The sequence below is a fragment of the Heptranchias perlo genome, chromosome 31, assembly GCF_035084215.1.
Source record: "Heptranchias perlo isolate sHepPer1 chromosome 31, sHepPer1.hap1, whole genome shotgun sequence".
Taxonomy (NCBI): Eukaryota; Metazoa; Chordata; class Chondrichthyes; order Hexanchiformes; family Hexanchidae; genus Heptranchias; species Heptranchias perlo.
This window is the reverse complement of record NC_090355.1, coordinates 237,686-254,297: the sequence shown is the minus strand read 5'-3', so window position 1 is coordinate 254,297 and position 16,612 is coordinate 237,686. Positions and strand designations below refer to the sequence as shown.

General features: G+C 50.2%; 1 protein-coding gene across 1 annotated transcript in view; it reads left to right on the top strand.

The window, feature by feature from the left end:
• Positions 1 to 16,612, top strand: part of LOC137300316 (uncharacterized) — a gene marked incomplete at its 3' end in the record, with an annotated part of 346,571 nt that overhangs the window by 122,108 nt on the left and 207,851 nt on the right. Inside the window, exon 4 of the mRNA XM_067969402.1 lies at positions 119 to 328. Coding sequence (XP_067825503.1) covers positions 119 to 328 — 210 coding nt within the window. The remainder of the gene's footprint in view (positions 1 to 118; positions 329 to 16,612) is intronic.

Below are 16,612 nucleotides of genomic sequence, written 5' to 3'. Positions count from 1 at the left end.
CACACAAACACACACAAATGCCTAAATATACACCTGTACAGGCACACTCACATACACAAACACACACACACAAGCACACACACCTCACACTAACTGTTTACTGTTTTTCCCTCATTAGGCCATTTTACCCAGTTGTTATGGAAGGATAACAAAGAAATGGCCATTGCTTACTCAGTGAGTGAGCAGACCGCGATCGCAGTGGCCCAGTACATCCCGGGCGGGAACATCACCAATGAGGGGTATTTCGAGAGAAACGTTCTGCCCCTCGCCGTCCCTGCTGACCAGCCAGAGGAGGCTGCAGTCCCGAGCAAGGAAGCAACTGCACCAGGTAGGAGCTCCAATTGGGCAGTTGGGGCAACCTCACCCCAACAGTGGCTGATGGGATTGGGCCTGTTCGGGGCGGGGGGGTGGGGGGTGACCTTTCCATCACTGACCCCTCCCCCCCCGGCAACCAGCGGGGTCAGTGGGAGGTCATCATATGGGCAGCTGAGCCCACTGGGTGTGCGCCTCAGGTGCCTGCTGGGAAAGAGGATTTCGTGGCCACTTTGGGCCCCCTTTAATAATGGAGGAGGGGCCAATATCAGTAAGTAAACATAAACTCGACCCAAGCAGTCTCCGGATCTCCCCTCATCTCACTCAGCGCTCCGGCCTCCAACCTGATCCGAGGACCTTCCAATGTAGGGAGTCCCCTCCCTCACCCCACCGTCCCCACCCTCACCCCACCGTCCCCACCCTCACCCCACCGTCCCCTCCCTCACCCCACCCTCACCCCACCATCCCCACCCTCACCCCACCGTCCCCACCCTCACCCCACCGTCCCCTCCCTCACCCCACCGTCCCCTCCCTCACCCCACCGTCCCCACCCTCACCCCACCGTCCCCACCCTCACCCCACCGTCCCCTCCCTCACCCCACCGTCCCCTCCCTCACCCCACCGTCCCCTCCCTCACCCCACCATCCCCACCCTCAACCCACCGTCCCCACCCTGACCCCACCATCCCCACCCTCAACCCACCGTCCCCACCCTCACCCCACCGTCCCCACCCTCACCCCACCATCCCCACCCTGACCCCACCATCCCCACCCTCACCCCACCATCTCCACCCTCACCCCATCAACCCCACCCTCACCCACCATCTCCACCCTCACCCCACCATCCCCACCCTCAACCCACCATCCCCACCCTCACCCCACCATCCCCACCCTCACCCCTCCATCCCCTCCCTCACCCCACCATCCCCTCCCTCACCCCCCCATCCCCACACTCACCCCACTATCTCCACCCTCACCCCACCATCCCCTCTCTCACCCCACCATCCCCTCCCTCACCCCACCATCCCCTCCCTCACCCCGCCATCCCCTCCCTCACCCCACCATCCCCCACCCTTACCCCACCATACCCTCCCTCACCCCGCCATCCCCACCCTCACCCCACCATCCCCACCCTCACCCCACCATCCCCACCCCACCATCCCCACCCTCACCCCACCATCCCCACCCCACCATCCCCACCCTCACCCCACCATCCCCTCCCTCTGGTTCTCACTTGTGTTATCAACCTGACATCTGTCATATGCTCCTTTTTTCTGCTTCATCTTTCTATCTCTTTTGTCATCCAGGGAGCTCTGGCTTTAGTTGCCCTACCTTTCCCCCTTGTGGGAATGTACCTAGACTGGACCTTTTACACTATTACTATCCCAGTCAATATTAGGATAGTTGAAGTCCCCCATTATCACTACTCTATGGCTCTTGCACCTCTCTGTAATTTCCCTGCAAATTTGTTCCTCTGTATCCTTCCCACTAGTTGGTGGCCTATAGAATACACCCAGTAGTAAAATGGCACCTCTATTGTTTCTTAACTCCAACCAAATAGATTCTGTCCTTGATCCCTCTCTCCTTAATCAATACGGCCAACTCCCCGCCACCTCATTTCTTTCCTTCCCTTTCTTCCCTGAACACCTTGTATTCAGGAATATTTAGAACCCAATTCTGCTCTTTTTTGAACCAGGTCTCCGTTATCGCCATGACATCATATTCCCATGTGGCTATTTGCAGCTCACCAACCTTATTTACTATGCTTCGTACATTTACACACATGCAATCTAAACCTATCTTACACCTTCTCATATTCTCGCTTGGTCTGATCCCACCTAATACTGTACTATTACTTGCTCTAGTGCTATCTGTCTCTCCCAATCCTTTATACACCTTGTTTCTCCTTTCCAATGCTAGATCCTGGTTCCCATCCCCCTGCCAAATTAGGTTAAACCCTCTCCCACAGCACTAGTGAACCTCCCCGTGAGTACATTGGTCCCAGCTCTGTTGAGGTGTAACCCATCAGTCTTGAACAGATCCCTCCTGCCCCAGAACTGATCCCAATGCCCCAAGAATCTGAAGCCCTCCCTCTTGCACCATATCTCTAGCCATGCATTAACCTGCCTTATCTTCCTATTCCTACACTCACTAGTGCGCGGCTCTGGGAGTAATCCAGAGATTACTGCCTTTGAGATCCTCCTTTTCAACTTGTTCCCTAGCTCCTGAAACTCTGACCGCAGGACCTCATCCTTTTTCTTTCCTATGCCGTCGGTACCCACATGGACCATGGCTTCTGGCTGTCCCCCATCCCCTCGCAGAGTGTTCTGCGCCCTCTCCGTGATGTCCTTTACCCTGGCACCAGGGAGGCAGCACACCATGCAGGACTCACATCGACAGTCACAGGAACGCCTGTCTGTCCCCCCGACTATCGAATCCCCTGTGACTACTGCATTTCTACACATCACCGTGCCCCATTGTGCAGTCCTCTGCCCCATGGTGCCATGCTCAGGACTGCACTCCTTCAAGGTGTCGTCACCCTCACTGGGATTGAGAGTGGCCACACACCCTGAGGATTCCTCCTCTGCCTGCCTCTTCCCACCCTTTCCGATGGCCACCCACTTGCTCTCCTGAACTCGCTGTGGCTGCGGGTTGACCACCTCCTGGAACGCACGATCCAGGAAACCTTCAGCCTCCCTTAAGCTCTGCAGTGACTCCAGCTCAGTGGCTCAGAAACAGCTTGAGCTCGAGCAACTGGAGGCATTTCCTGCACACATGGTCCTCCAGGGTACGTGAAGAGTCCTGATGTTCCCACACGGTGCAGGAATTGCAGGCAATGGGTCTCAGCCGCCTGTCCGCGATATTTAGAAACTTTTTTTTCTTAACTCTCTTTAGATACTCAATTATTATTAATTTACTTACCCCGATGAATCTACCCCTTTATTCCGGGCCTCTCAGAGCTCCTCCACTCTGTTCACCGTGAATTCACTGTGATGCCCCTCTCTCTGTTCTTAGTCAAAGGGGAGAGGATTCCTCCCCTGGTGCTCAGCACCGTTTCTCTCGACTAAATTATCTATTTATTTATAAGTAATTCCTTTTTAGTCTGTTTTTGTTTTTTTTCTGCTTTTTTAATTTAAATTTAGCATCTCCTTCCCCCCTCCTCCTAATTCCCACTCTCTTCAAATTCTCAAGTTCCCGCTCTGTTCACGATACCCAATCTGTTCACAGTGCCCGCTCTGTTCACAATGCCCGCTCTGTTCACAATGCCCGCTCTGTTCACGATACCCGCTCTGTTCACAATGCCCGCTCTGTTCACAATGCCCGCTCTGTTCACGATACCCAATCTGTTCACAATGCCCGCTCTGTTCACAATGCCCGCTCTGTTCACAATGCCCGCTCTGTTCACGATACCCAATCTGTTCACAATGCCCGCTCTGTTCACGATACCCAATCTGTTCACAATGCCCGCTCTGTTCACGATACCCGCTCTGTTCACAATGCCCGCTCTGTTCACAATGCCTGCTCTGTTCACAATGCCCGCTCTGTTCACGATACCCAATCTGTTCACAATGCCCGCTCTGTTCACAATGCCCGCTCTGTTCACGATACCCAATCTGTTCACAATGCCCGCTCTGTTCACGATACCCAATCTGTTCACAATGCCCGCTCTGTTCACGATACCCGCTCTGTTCACAATGCCCGCTCTGTTCACAATGCCTGCTCTGTTCACAATGCCCGCTCTGTTCATGATACCCAATCTGTTCACAATGCCCGCTCTGTTCACAATGCCCGCTCTGTTCACAATGCCCGCTCTGTTCACAATGCCCAATCTGTTCACAATGCCCGCTCTGTTCACAATGCCCGCTCTGTTCACGATACCCAATCTGTTCACAATGCCCGCTCTGTTCACAATGCCCGCTCTGTTCACGATGCCGGCTCTGTTCACGATGCCCAATCTGTTCACGATACCCGCTCTGTTCACAATGCCCGCTCTGTTCACAATGCCTGCTCTGTTCACAATGCCCGCTCTGTTCACAATGCCCAATCTGTTCACAATGCCCGCTCTGTTCACAATGCCCGCTCTGTTCACAATGCCTGCTCTGTTCACAATGCCCGCTCTGTTCACGATACCCGCTCTGTTCACAATGCCTGCTCTGTTCACAATGCCCGCGCTGTTCACACTGCCCAATCTGTTCACAATGCCTGCTCTGTTCACAATGCCCGCTCTGTTCACGATACCCGCTCTGTTCACAATGCCCGCTCTGTTCACAATGCCCAATCTGTTCACAATGCCCGCTCTGTTCACGATACCCACTCTGTTCATGATGCCCGCTCTGGTTCACAATGCCCGCTCTGTTCACGATACCCACTCTGTTCACAATGCCCAATCTGTTGACAATGCCCGCTCTGTTCACGATACCCACTCTGTTCACAATGCCCAATCTGTTCACAATGCCCGCTCTGTTCACGATACCCACTCTGTTCACAATGCCCAATCTGTTCACAATACCCGCTCTGTTCACGATGCCCGCTCTGTTCACGATGCCCGCTCTGTTCACGATACCCGCTCTGTTCACGATACCCGCTCTGTTCAAGATGCCCGCTCTGTTCATGATGCCCGCTCTGGTTCACAATGCCCACTCTGTTCACGATCCACTCTGTTCACGATGCCTGCTCTGTTCATGAGCCGCTCTGTTCATGGTGCCCACTCTGTTCACAATGCCCACTCTGTTCGTGATCCGCTCTGTTCACGATGCCCACTCTGTTCGTAATCCACTCTGTTCACGAAGCTCACTCTGTTCACAATGCCCACTCTGTTCGTGATCCACTCTGTTCACGATGCTCACTCTGTTCACAATGCCCACTCTGTTCGTGATCCACTCTGTTCACGATCCACTGTTCACGATCCGCTCTGTTCACAATGCCCGCTCTCTTCACGATCTGCTCTGTTCACAATGCCCGCTTACTTCATGATGCCCGCTTTCTTCACGATCCGCTCTCTTCACGATCCACTCTCTTCATGATCCACTCTCTTCACGATCCACTCTCTTCATGATCCACTCTCTTCACGATCCACTCTCTTCACCATCCACTCTCTTCACCATCCACTCTCTTCACCATCCACTCTCTTCATGATCCACTCTCTTCATGATCCACTCTCTTCATCATCCACTCTCTTCATGATCCACTCTCTTCATCATCCACTTTCTTCATGATCCACTCTCTTCACGATTCACTCTCTTCATGATCCACTCTCTTCATGATCCACTCTCTTCACCATCCACTCTCTTCACCATCCACGCTCTTCACGATCCAATCTCTTCATGATCCACTCTCTTCATGATCCACTCTCTTCATCATCCACTCTCTTCATGATCCACTCTCTTCATGATCCACTCTCTTCACGATCCACTCTCTTCACGATCCACTCTCTTCATGATCCACTCTCTTCATGATCCACTCTCTTCACCATTCACTCTGTTCACCATCCACTCTCTTCACCATCCACTCTCTTCATGATCCACTCTCTTCATGATCCGCTCTCTTCATGATCCGCTCTCTTCACGATCCACTCTCTTCACGATCCATTCTCTTCATGATCCACTCTCTTCACCATCCGCTCTCTTCATGATCCGCTCTCTTCACGATCCGCTCTATTCACAATCCACTCTCTTCATGATCCACTCTCTTCACGATCCGCTCTCTTCACCATCCACTCTCTTCATGATCCACTCTCTTCATCATCCACTCTCTTCACCATCCGCTCTCTTCATGATCCGCACTCTTCACGATCCACTCTCTTCATGATCCACTCTCTTCATGATCCACTCTCTTCACCATCCACTCTCTTCACCATCCGCTCTCTTCATGATCCACTCTCTTCACCATCCACTCTCTTCACCATCCACTCTCTTCACCATCCGCTCTCTTCATGATCCACTCTCTTCACCATCCACTCTCTTCACGATCCATTCTCTTCACCATCCACTCTCTTCACCATCCACTCTCTTCACCATCCGCTCTCTTCATGATCCACTCTCTTCACCATCCACTCTCTTCACGATCCACTCTCTTCACGATCCACTCTCTTCACCATCCACTCTCTTCATGATCCACTCTCTTCATGATCCACTCTCTTCACCATCCACTCTCTTCACCATCCGCTCTCTTCATGATCCACTCTCTTCACCATCCACTCTATTCACCATCCGCTCTCTTCATGATCCACTCTCTTCACCATCCACTCTCTTCACGATCCACTCTCTTCACGATCCACTCTCTTCTTGATCCACTCTCTTCATGATCCACTCTCTTCATGCTCCACTCTCTTCACCATCCACTCTCTTCACGATCCACTCTCTTCATGATCCGCTCACTTCATGATCTGCTCACTTCACGATCCACTCTCTTCATGATCCACTCTCTTCATGATCCACTCTCTTCACCATCCACTCTCTTCACCATCCGCTCTCTTCATGATCCACTCTCTTCACCATCCACTCTCTTCACCATCCACTCTCTTCACCATCCGCTCTCTTCATGATCCACTCTCTTCACCATCCACTCTCTTCACGATCCATTCTCTTCACCATCCACTCTCTTCACCATCCACTCTCTTCACCATCCGCTCTCTTCATGATCCACTCTCTTCACCATCCACTCTCTTCACGATCCACTCTCTTCACGATCCACTCTCTTCACCATCCACTCTCTTCATGATCCACTCTCTTCATGATCCACTCTCTTCACCATCCACTCTCTTCACCATCCGCTCTCTTCATGATCCACTCTCTTCACCATCCACTCTATTCACCATCCGCTCTCTTCATGATCCACTCTCTTCACCATCCACTCTCTTCACGATCCACTCTCTTCACGATCCACTCTCTTCTTGATCCACTCTCTTCATGATCCACTCTCTTCATGCTCCACTCTCTTCACCATCCACTCTCTTCACGATCCACTCTCTTCATGATCCGCTCACTTCATGATCTGCTCACTTCACGATCCACTCTCTTCACGATCCACTCTCTTCATGATCCGCTCACTTCATGATCTGCTCACTTCACGATCCACTCTCTTCATGATCCACTCTCTTCACGATCCACTCTCTTCATGATCCACTCTCTTCACGATCCACTCTCTTCATGATCCACTCTCTTCACGATCCGCTCTCTTCACGATCCACTCTCTTCATGATCCACTCTCTTCATGATCCACTCTCTTCACGATCCACTCTCTTCATGATCCGCTCACTTCATGAACTGCTCACTTCATGATCCACTCTCTTCACGATCCACTCTCTTCACCATCCACTCTCTTCACGATCCACTCTCTTCATGATCTGCTCACTTCACGATCCACTCTCTTCATGATCCACTCTCTTCACGATCCACTCTCTTCACCATCCACTCTCTTCACGATCCGCTCACTTCATGATCCACTCTCTTCACGATCCACTCTCTTCACGATCCACTCTCTTCATGATCCGCTCACTTCATGATCCGCTCACTTCATGATCCACTCTCTTCACGATCCACTCTCTTCACCATCCACTCTCTTCACGATCCACTCTCTTCATGATCCGCTCACTTCACGATCCACTCTCTTCATGATCCACTCTCTTCACCATCCACTCTCTTCACGATCCACTCTCTTCACGATCCACTCTCTTCATGATCCACTCTCTTCACGATCCACTCTCTTCATCATCCGCTCACTTCATGATCCACTCTCTTAACCATCCACTCTCTTCACGATCCACTCTCTTCATGATCCACTCTCTTCACCATCCACTCTCTTCACCATCCACTCTCTTCACGATCCGCTCTCTTCACGATCCGCTCTCTTCATGATCCACTCTCTTCACGATCCACTCTCAACATGATCCACTCTCTTCACGATCCACTCCCTTCACCATCCACTCTCTTCACGATCCGCTCTCTTCATGATCCACTCTCTTCACCATCCGCTCTCTTCACGATCCACGCTCTTCACGATCCACTCTCTTCATGATCCACTCTCTTCACGATCCACTCTCTTCATGATCCACTCTCTTCACGATCCGCTCTCTTCATGATCCACTCTCTTCACCATCCGCTCTCTTCACGATCCACTCTATTCACGATCCACTCTCTTCACGATCCACTCTCTTCACCATCCACTCTCTTCATGATCGACTCTCTTCATGATCCACTCTCTTCACCATCCACTGTCTTCACGATCCACTCTCTTCATGATCCACTCTCTTCACGATCCACTCTCTTCATGATCCACTCACTTCACGATCCACTCTCTTCACCATCCACTCTCTTCATGATCCACTCTCTTCACGATCCACTCTCTTCACCATCCGCTCTCTTCACGATCCACTCACATCATCATCCACTCTCTTCATGATCCACTCTATTTATGATCCACTCTCTTCACGATCCACTCTCTTCATGATCCACTCTCTTCATGATCCACTCTCTACACCATCCACTCTCTTCACCATCCGCTCTCTTCATGATCCACTCTCTTCACCATCCACTCTATTCACCATCCGCTCTCTTCATGATCCACTCTCTTCACCATCCACTCTCTTCACGATCCACTCTCTTCACGATCCACTCTCTTCACGATCCACTCTCTTCACGATCCACTCTCTTCTTGATCCACTCTCTTCATGATCCACTCTCTTCATGCTCCACTCTCTTCACCATCCACTCTCTTCACGATCCACTCTCTTCTTGATCCACTCTCTTCATGATCCACTCTCTTCACGATCCACTCTCTTCACGATCCACTCTCTTCACGATCCGCTCACTTCATGATCCACTCTCTTCACGATCCACTCTCTTCACCATCCACTCTCTTCACGATCCACTCTCTTCACGATCCACTCTCTTCATGATCCACTCTCTTCACGATCCACTCTCTTCATGATCCACTCTCTTCACGATCCGCTCACTTCACGATCCACTCTCTTCACGATCCACTCTCTTCATGATCCACTCTCTTCACGATCCACTCTCTTCATGATCCACTCTCTTCACGATCCGCTCTCTTCACGATCCACTCTCTTCATGATCCACTCTCTTCATGATCCACTCTCTTCACGATCCACTCTCTTCATGATCCGCTCACTTCATGATCTGCTCACTTCACGATCCGCTCTCTTCATGATCCACTCTCTTCACGATCCACTCTCTTCATGATCCACTCTCTTCACGATCCACTCTCTTCATGATCCACTCTCTTCACGATCCAATCTCTTCATGATCCACTCTCTTCATGATCCACTCTCTTCACGATCCACTCTCTTCATGATCCGCTCACTTCATGAACTGCTCACTTCACGATCCACTCTCTTCACGATCCACTCTCTTCACCATCCACTCTCTTCACGATCCACTCTCTTCACCATCCACTCTCTTCACCATCCGCTCTCTTCATGATCCACTCTCTTCACCATCCACTCTCTTCACCATCCACTCTCTTCACCATCCGCTCTCTTCATGATCCACTCTCTTCACCATCCACTCTCTTCACGATCCATTCTCTTCACCATCCACTCTCTTCACCATCCACTCTCTTCACCATCCGCTCTCTTCATGATCCACTCTCTTCACCATCCACTCTCTTCACGATCCACTCTCTTCACGATCCACTCTCTTCACCATCCACTCTCTTCATGATCCACTCTCTTCATGATCCACTCTCTTCACCATCCACTCTCTTCACCATCCGCTCTCTTCATGATCCACTCTATTCACCATCCACTCTCTTCACGATCCACTCTCTTCACGATCCACTCTCTTCTTGATCCACTCTCTTCATGATCCACTCTCTTCATGCTCCACTCTCTTCACCATCCACTCTCTTCACGATCCACTCTCTTCATGATCCGCTCACTTCATGATCTGCTCACTTCACGATCCACTCTCTTCACGATCCACTCTCTTCATGATCCGCTCACTTCATGATCTGCTCACTTCACGATCCACTCTCTTCATGATCCACTCTCTTCACGATCCACTCTCTTCATGATCCACTCTCTTCACGATCCACTCTCTTCATGATCCACTCTCTTCACGATCCGCTCTCTTCACGATCCACTCTCTTCATGATCCACTCTCTTCACGATCCACTCTCTTCATGATCCGCTCACTTCATGAACTGCTCACTTCATGATCCACTCTCTTCACGATCCACTCTCTTCACCATCCACTCTCTTCACGATCCACTCTCTTCATGATCTGCTCACTTCACGATCCACTCTCTTCATGATCCACTCTCTTCACCATCCACTCTCTTCACCATCCACTCTCTTCACGATCCGCTCACTTCATGATCCACTCTCTTCACGATCCACTCTCTTCACGATCCACTCTCTTCATGATCCGCTCACTTCACGATCCGCTCACTTCATGATCCACTCTCTTCATGATCCACTCTCTTCACCATCCACTCTCTTCACCATCCACTCTCTTCACGATCCGCTCTCTTCACGATCCGCTCTCTTCATGATCCACTCTCTTCACGATCCACTCTCAACATGATCCACTCTCTTCACGATCCACTCTCTTCACCATCCACTCTCTTCACGATCCGCTCTCTTCATGATCCACTCTCTTCACCATCCGCTCTCTTCACGATCCACGCTCTTCACGATCCACTCTCTTCATGATCCACTCTCTTCACGATCCACTCTCTTCATGATCCACTCTCTTCACGATCCGCTCTCTTCATGATCCACTCTCTTCACCATCCGCTCTCTTCACGATCCACTCTATTCACGATCCACTCTCTTCACGATCCACTCTCTTCACCATCCACTCTCTTCATGATCTACTCTCTTCATGATCCACTCTCTTCACCATCCACTGTCTTCACGATCCACTCTCTTCATGATCCACTCTCTTCACGATCCACTCTCTTCATGATCCACTCACTTCACGATCCACTCTCTTCACCATCCACTCTCTTCATGATCCACTCTCTTCACGATCCACTCTCTTCACCATCCGCTCTCTTCACGATCCACTCACTTCATCATCCACTCTCTTCATGATCCACTCTCTTCACGATCCACTCTCTTCATGATCCACTCTCTTCATGATCCACTCTCTTCACCATCCACTCTCTTCACCATCCGCTCTCTTCATGATCCACTCTCTTCACCATCCACTCTATTCACCATCCGCTCTCTTCATGATCCACTCTCTTCACCATCCACTCTCTTCACGATCCACTCTCTTCACGATCCACTCTCTTCACGATCCACTCTCTTCACGATCCACTCTCTTCTTGATCCACTCTCTTCATGATCCACTCTCTTCATGCTCCACTCTCTTCACCATCCACTCTCTTCACGATCCACTCTCTTCTTGATCCACTCTCTTCATGATCCACTCTCTTCACGATCCACTCTCTTCACGATCCACTCTCTTCACGATCCGCTCACTTCACGATCCACTCTCTTCACGATCCACTCTCTTCACCATCCACTCTCTTCACGATCCACTCTCTTCACGATCCACTCTCTTTATGATCCACTCTCTTCACGATCCACTCTCTTCATGATCCACTCTCTTCACGATCCGCTCACTTCACGATCCACTCTCTTCACGATCCACTCTCTTCATGATCCACTCTCTTCACGATCCACTCTCTTCATGATCCACTCTCTTCACGATCCGCTCTCTTCACGATCCACTCTCTTCATGATCCACTCTCTTCATGATCCACTCTCTTCACGATCCACTCTCTTCATGATCCGCTCACTTCATGATCTGCTCACTTCACGATCCGCTCTCTTCATGATCCACTCTCTTCACGATCCACTCTCTTCATGATCCACTCTCTTCACGATCCACTCTCTTCATGATCCACTCTCTTCACGATCCAATCTCTTCATGATCCACTCTCTTCATGATCCACTCTCTTCACGATCCACTCTCTTCATGATCCGCTCACTTCATGAACTGCTCACTTCACGATCCACTCTCTTCACGATCCACTCTCTTCACCATCCACTCTCTTCACGATCCACTCTCTTCATGATCTGCTCACTTCACGATCCACTCTCTTCATGATCCACTCTCTTCACGATCCACTCTCTTCACCATCCACTCTCTTCACGATCCGCTCACTTCATGATCCACTCTCTTCACGATCCACTCTCTTCACGATCCACTCTCTTCATGATCCGCTCACTTCACGATCTGCTCACTTCATGATCCACTCTCTTCACGATCCACTCTCTTCACCATCCACTCTCTTCACGATCCACTCTCTTCATGTTCCGCTCACTTCACGATCCACTCTCTTCATCATCCGCTCACTTCATGATCCACTCTCTTAACCATCCACTCTCTTCACGATCCACTCTCTTCATGATCCACTCTCTTCACCATCCACTCTCTTCACCATCCACTCTCTTCACGATCCGCACTCTTCACGATCCGCTCTCTTCATGATCCACTCTCTTCACGATCCACTCTCAACATGATCCACTCTCTTCACCATCCACTCTCTTCACGATCCGCTCTCTTCATGATCCACTCTCTTCACGATCTGCTCTCTTCATGATCCACTCTCTTCACGATCCACTCTCAACATGATCCACTCTCTTCACGATCCACTCTCTTCACCATCCACTCTCTTCACGATCCGCTCTCTTCATGATCCACTCTCTTCACCATCCGCTCTCTTCACGATCCACGCTCTTCACGATCCACTCTCTTCATGATCCACTCTCTTCACGATCCACTCTCTTCATGATCCACTCTCTTCACGATCCGCTCTCTTCATGATCCACTCTCTTCACCATCCGCTCTCTTCAAGATCCACTCTCTTCACGATCCACTCTCTTCACGATCCACTCTCTTCACCATCCACTCTCTTCATGATCGACTCTCTTCATGATCCACTCTCTTCACCATCCACTGTCTTCACGATCCACTCTCTTCATGATCCACTCTCTTCACGATCCACTCTCTTCATGATCCACTCTCTTCACGATCCACTCTCATCACCATCCACTCTCTTCATGATCCACTCTCTTCACGATCCACTCTCTTCACCATCCGCTCTCTTCACGATCCACTCTCTTCATCATCCACTCTCTTCATGATCCACTCTATTTATGATCCACTCTCTTCACGATCCGCTCTCTTCACCATCCGCTCTCTTCACGATCCACTCTCTTCATGATCCACTCTCTTCACGATCCACTCTCTTCACCATCCACTCTCTTCACGATCCGCTCTCTTCATGATCCACTCTCTTCACCATCCGCTCTCTTCACGATCCACGCTCTTCACGATCCACTCTCTTCATGATCCACTCTCTTCACGATCCACTCTCTTCATGATCCACTCTCTTCACGATCCGCTCTCTTCATGATCCACTCTCTTCACCATCCGCTCTCTTCACGATCCACTCTCTTCACCATCCACTCTCTTCACGATCCACTCTCTTCACCATCCACTCTCTTCATGATCGACTCTCTTCATGATCCACTCTCTTCACCATCCACTGTCTTCACGATCCACTCTCTTCATGATCCAATCTCTTCACGATCCACTCTCTTCATGATCCACCCACTTCACGATCCACTCTCTTCACCATCCACTCTCTTCATGATCCACTCTCTTCACGATCCACTCTCTTCACCATCCGCTCTCTTCACGATCCACTCTCTTCATCATCCACTCTCTTCATGATCCACTCTATTTATGATCCACTCTCTTCATGATCCACTCTCTTCATGATCCACTCTCTTCACCATCCACTCTCTTCACCATCCGCTCTCTTCATGATCCACTCTCTTCACCATCCACTCTATTCACCATCCGCTCTCTTCATGATCCACTCTCTTCACCATCCACTCTCTTCACGATCCACTCTCTTCACGATCCACTCTCTTCACGATCCACTCTCTTCACGATCCACTCTCTTCTTGATCCACTCTCTTCATGATCCACTCTCTTCATGCTCCACTCTCTTCACCATCCACTCTCTTCACGATCCACTCTCTTCACCATCCACTCTCTTCTTGATCCACTCTCTTCATGATCCACTCTCTTCACGATCCACTCTCTTCACAATCCACTCTCTTCACGATCCGCTCACTTCATGATCCACTCTCTTCACGATCCACTCTCTTCACCATCCACTCTCTTCACGATCCACTCTCTTCACGATCCACTCACTTCATGATCCACTCTCTTCACGATCCACTCTCTTCACGATCCACTCTCTTCACGATCCGCTCACTTCACGATCCACTCTCTTCACGATCCACTCTCTTCATGATCCACTCTCTTCACGATCCACTCTCTTCACGATCCGCTCTCTTCACGATCCGCTCTCTTCATGATCCACTCTCTTCATGATCCACTCTCTTCACGATCCACTCTCTTCACGATCCGCTCACTTCATGATCTGCTCACTTCACGATCCACTCTCTTCATGATCCACTCTCTTCACGATCCACTCTCTTCATGATCCACTCTCTTCACGATCCACTCTCTTCATGATCCACTCTCTTCACGATCCGCTGTCTTCACGATCCACTCTCTTCACGATCCACTCTCTTCATCATCCACTCTCTTCACCATCCACTCTCTTCACCATCCGCTCTCTTCATGATCCGCTCTCTTCACGATCCATTCTCTTCATGATCTACTCCCTTCACCATCCACTCACTTCACCATCCGCTGTCTTCATGATCCACTCTCTTCACCATCCGCTCTCTTCACGATCCACTCTCTTCACGATCCACTCTCTTCATGATCCACTCTCTTCACGATCCACTCTCTTCATGATCCACTCTCTTCACGATCCGCTCTCTTCATGATCCACTCTCTTCACCATCCGCTCTCTTCACGATCCACTCTCTTCATGATCCTTTCTCTTCACGATCCACTCTCTTCACCATCCACTCTCTTCATGATCCACGCTCTTGATGATCCACTCTCTTCACGATCCACTCTCTTCACCATACACTCTCTTCATGATCCACTCTCTTCATGATCCACTCTCTTCACGATCCACTGTCTTCACGATCCACTCTCTTCACAATCCGCTCTCTTCACGATCCACTCTCTTCACCATCCACTCTCTTCATGATCCACTCTCTTCACGATCCACTCTCTTCACCATCCGCTCTCTTCACGATCCACTCTCTTCATCATCCGCTCTCTTCACGATCCGCTCTCTTCACGATCCACTCTCTTCATGATCCACTCTCTTCATGATCCACTCTCTTCACGATCCACTCGCTTGACCATCCGCTCTCTTCACGATCCGCTCTCTTCACGATCCACTCTCTTCAAGATCCACTCTCTTCACCATCCACTCTCTTCACCATCCACTCTCTTCATGATCCACTCTCTTCACCATCCACTCTCTTCATGGTCCGCTCTCTTCACGATCCGCTCTCTTCACGATCCACTCTCTTCATGATCCACTCTCTTCACGATCCGCTCTCTTCACCATCCACTCTCTTCATCATCCACTCTCTTCACCATCCACTCTCTTCACCATCCGCTCTCTTCATGATCCGCTCTCTTCACGATCCACTCTCTTCATGATCTACTCCCTTCACCATCCACTCACTTCGCCATCCGCTCTCTTCATGATCCACTCTCTTCACCATCCACTCTATTCACGATCCACTCTCTTCATGATCCTCTCTCTTCACGATCCACTCTCTTCACGATCCACTCTCTTCATGATCCACTCTCTTCACCATCCACTCTCTTCACCATCCACTCTCTTCACCATCCACTCTCTTCACGATCCACTCTCTTCACCATCCTCTCTCTTCATGATCTGCTCACTTCATGATCCACTCTCTTCACGATCCACTCACTTCATGATCCAATCTCCTCACGATCCACTCTCTTCATGATCCACTCTCTTCACGATCCGCTCACTTCATGATCCACTCTCTTCACGATCCACTCTCTTCACCATCCACTCTGTTCACGATCCACTCTCTTCATGATCCTCTCACTTCACGATCCACTCTCTTTACGATCCACTCTCTTCATGATCCACTCTCTTCACGATCCACTCTCTTCATGATCCACTCTCTTCACGATCCGCTCTCTTCACGATCCACTCTCTTCATGATCCACTCTCTTCACGATCCACTCTCTTCATGATCCGCTCACTTCATGATCAACTCTCTTCACCATCCACTCTCTTCTCCATCCACTCTCTTCACCATCCACTCTCTTCACGATCCACTCTCTTCATGATCTGCTCAATTCATGATCCACTCTCTTCACGATCCACTCTCTTCA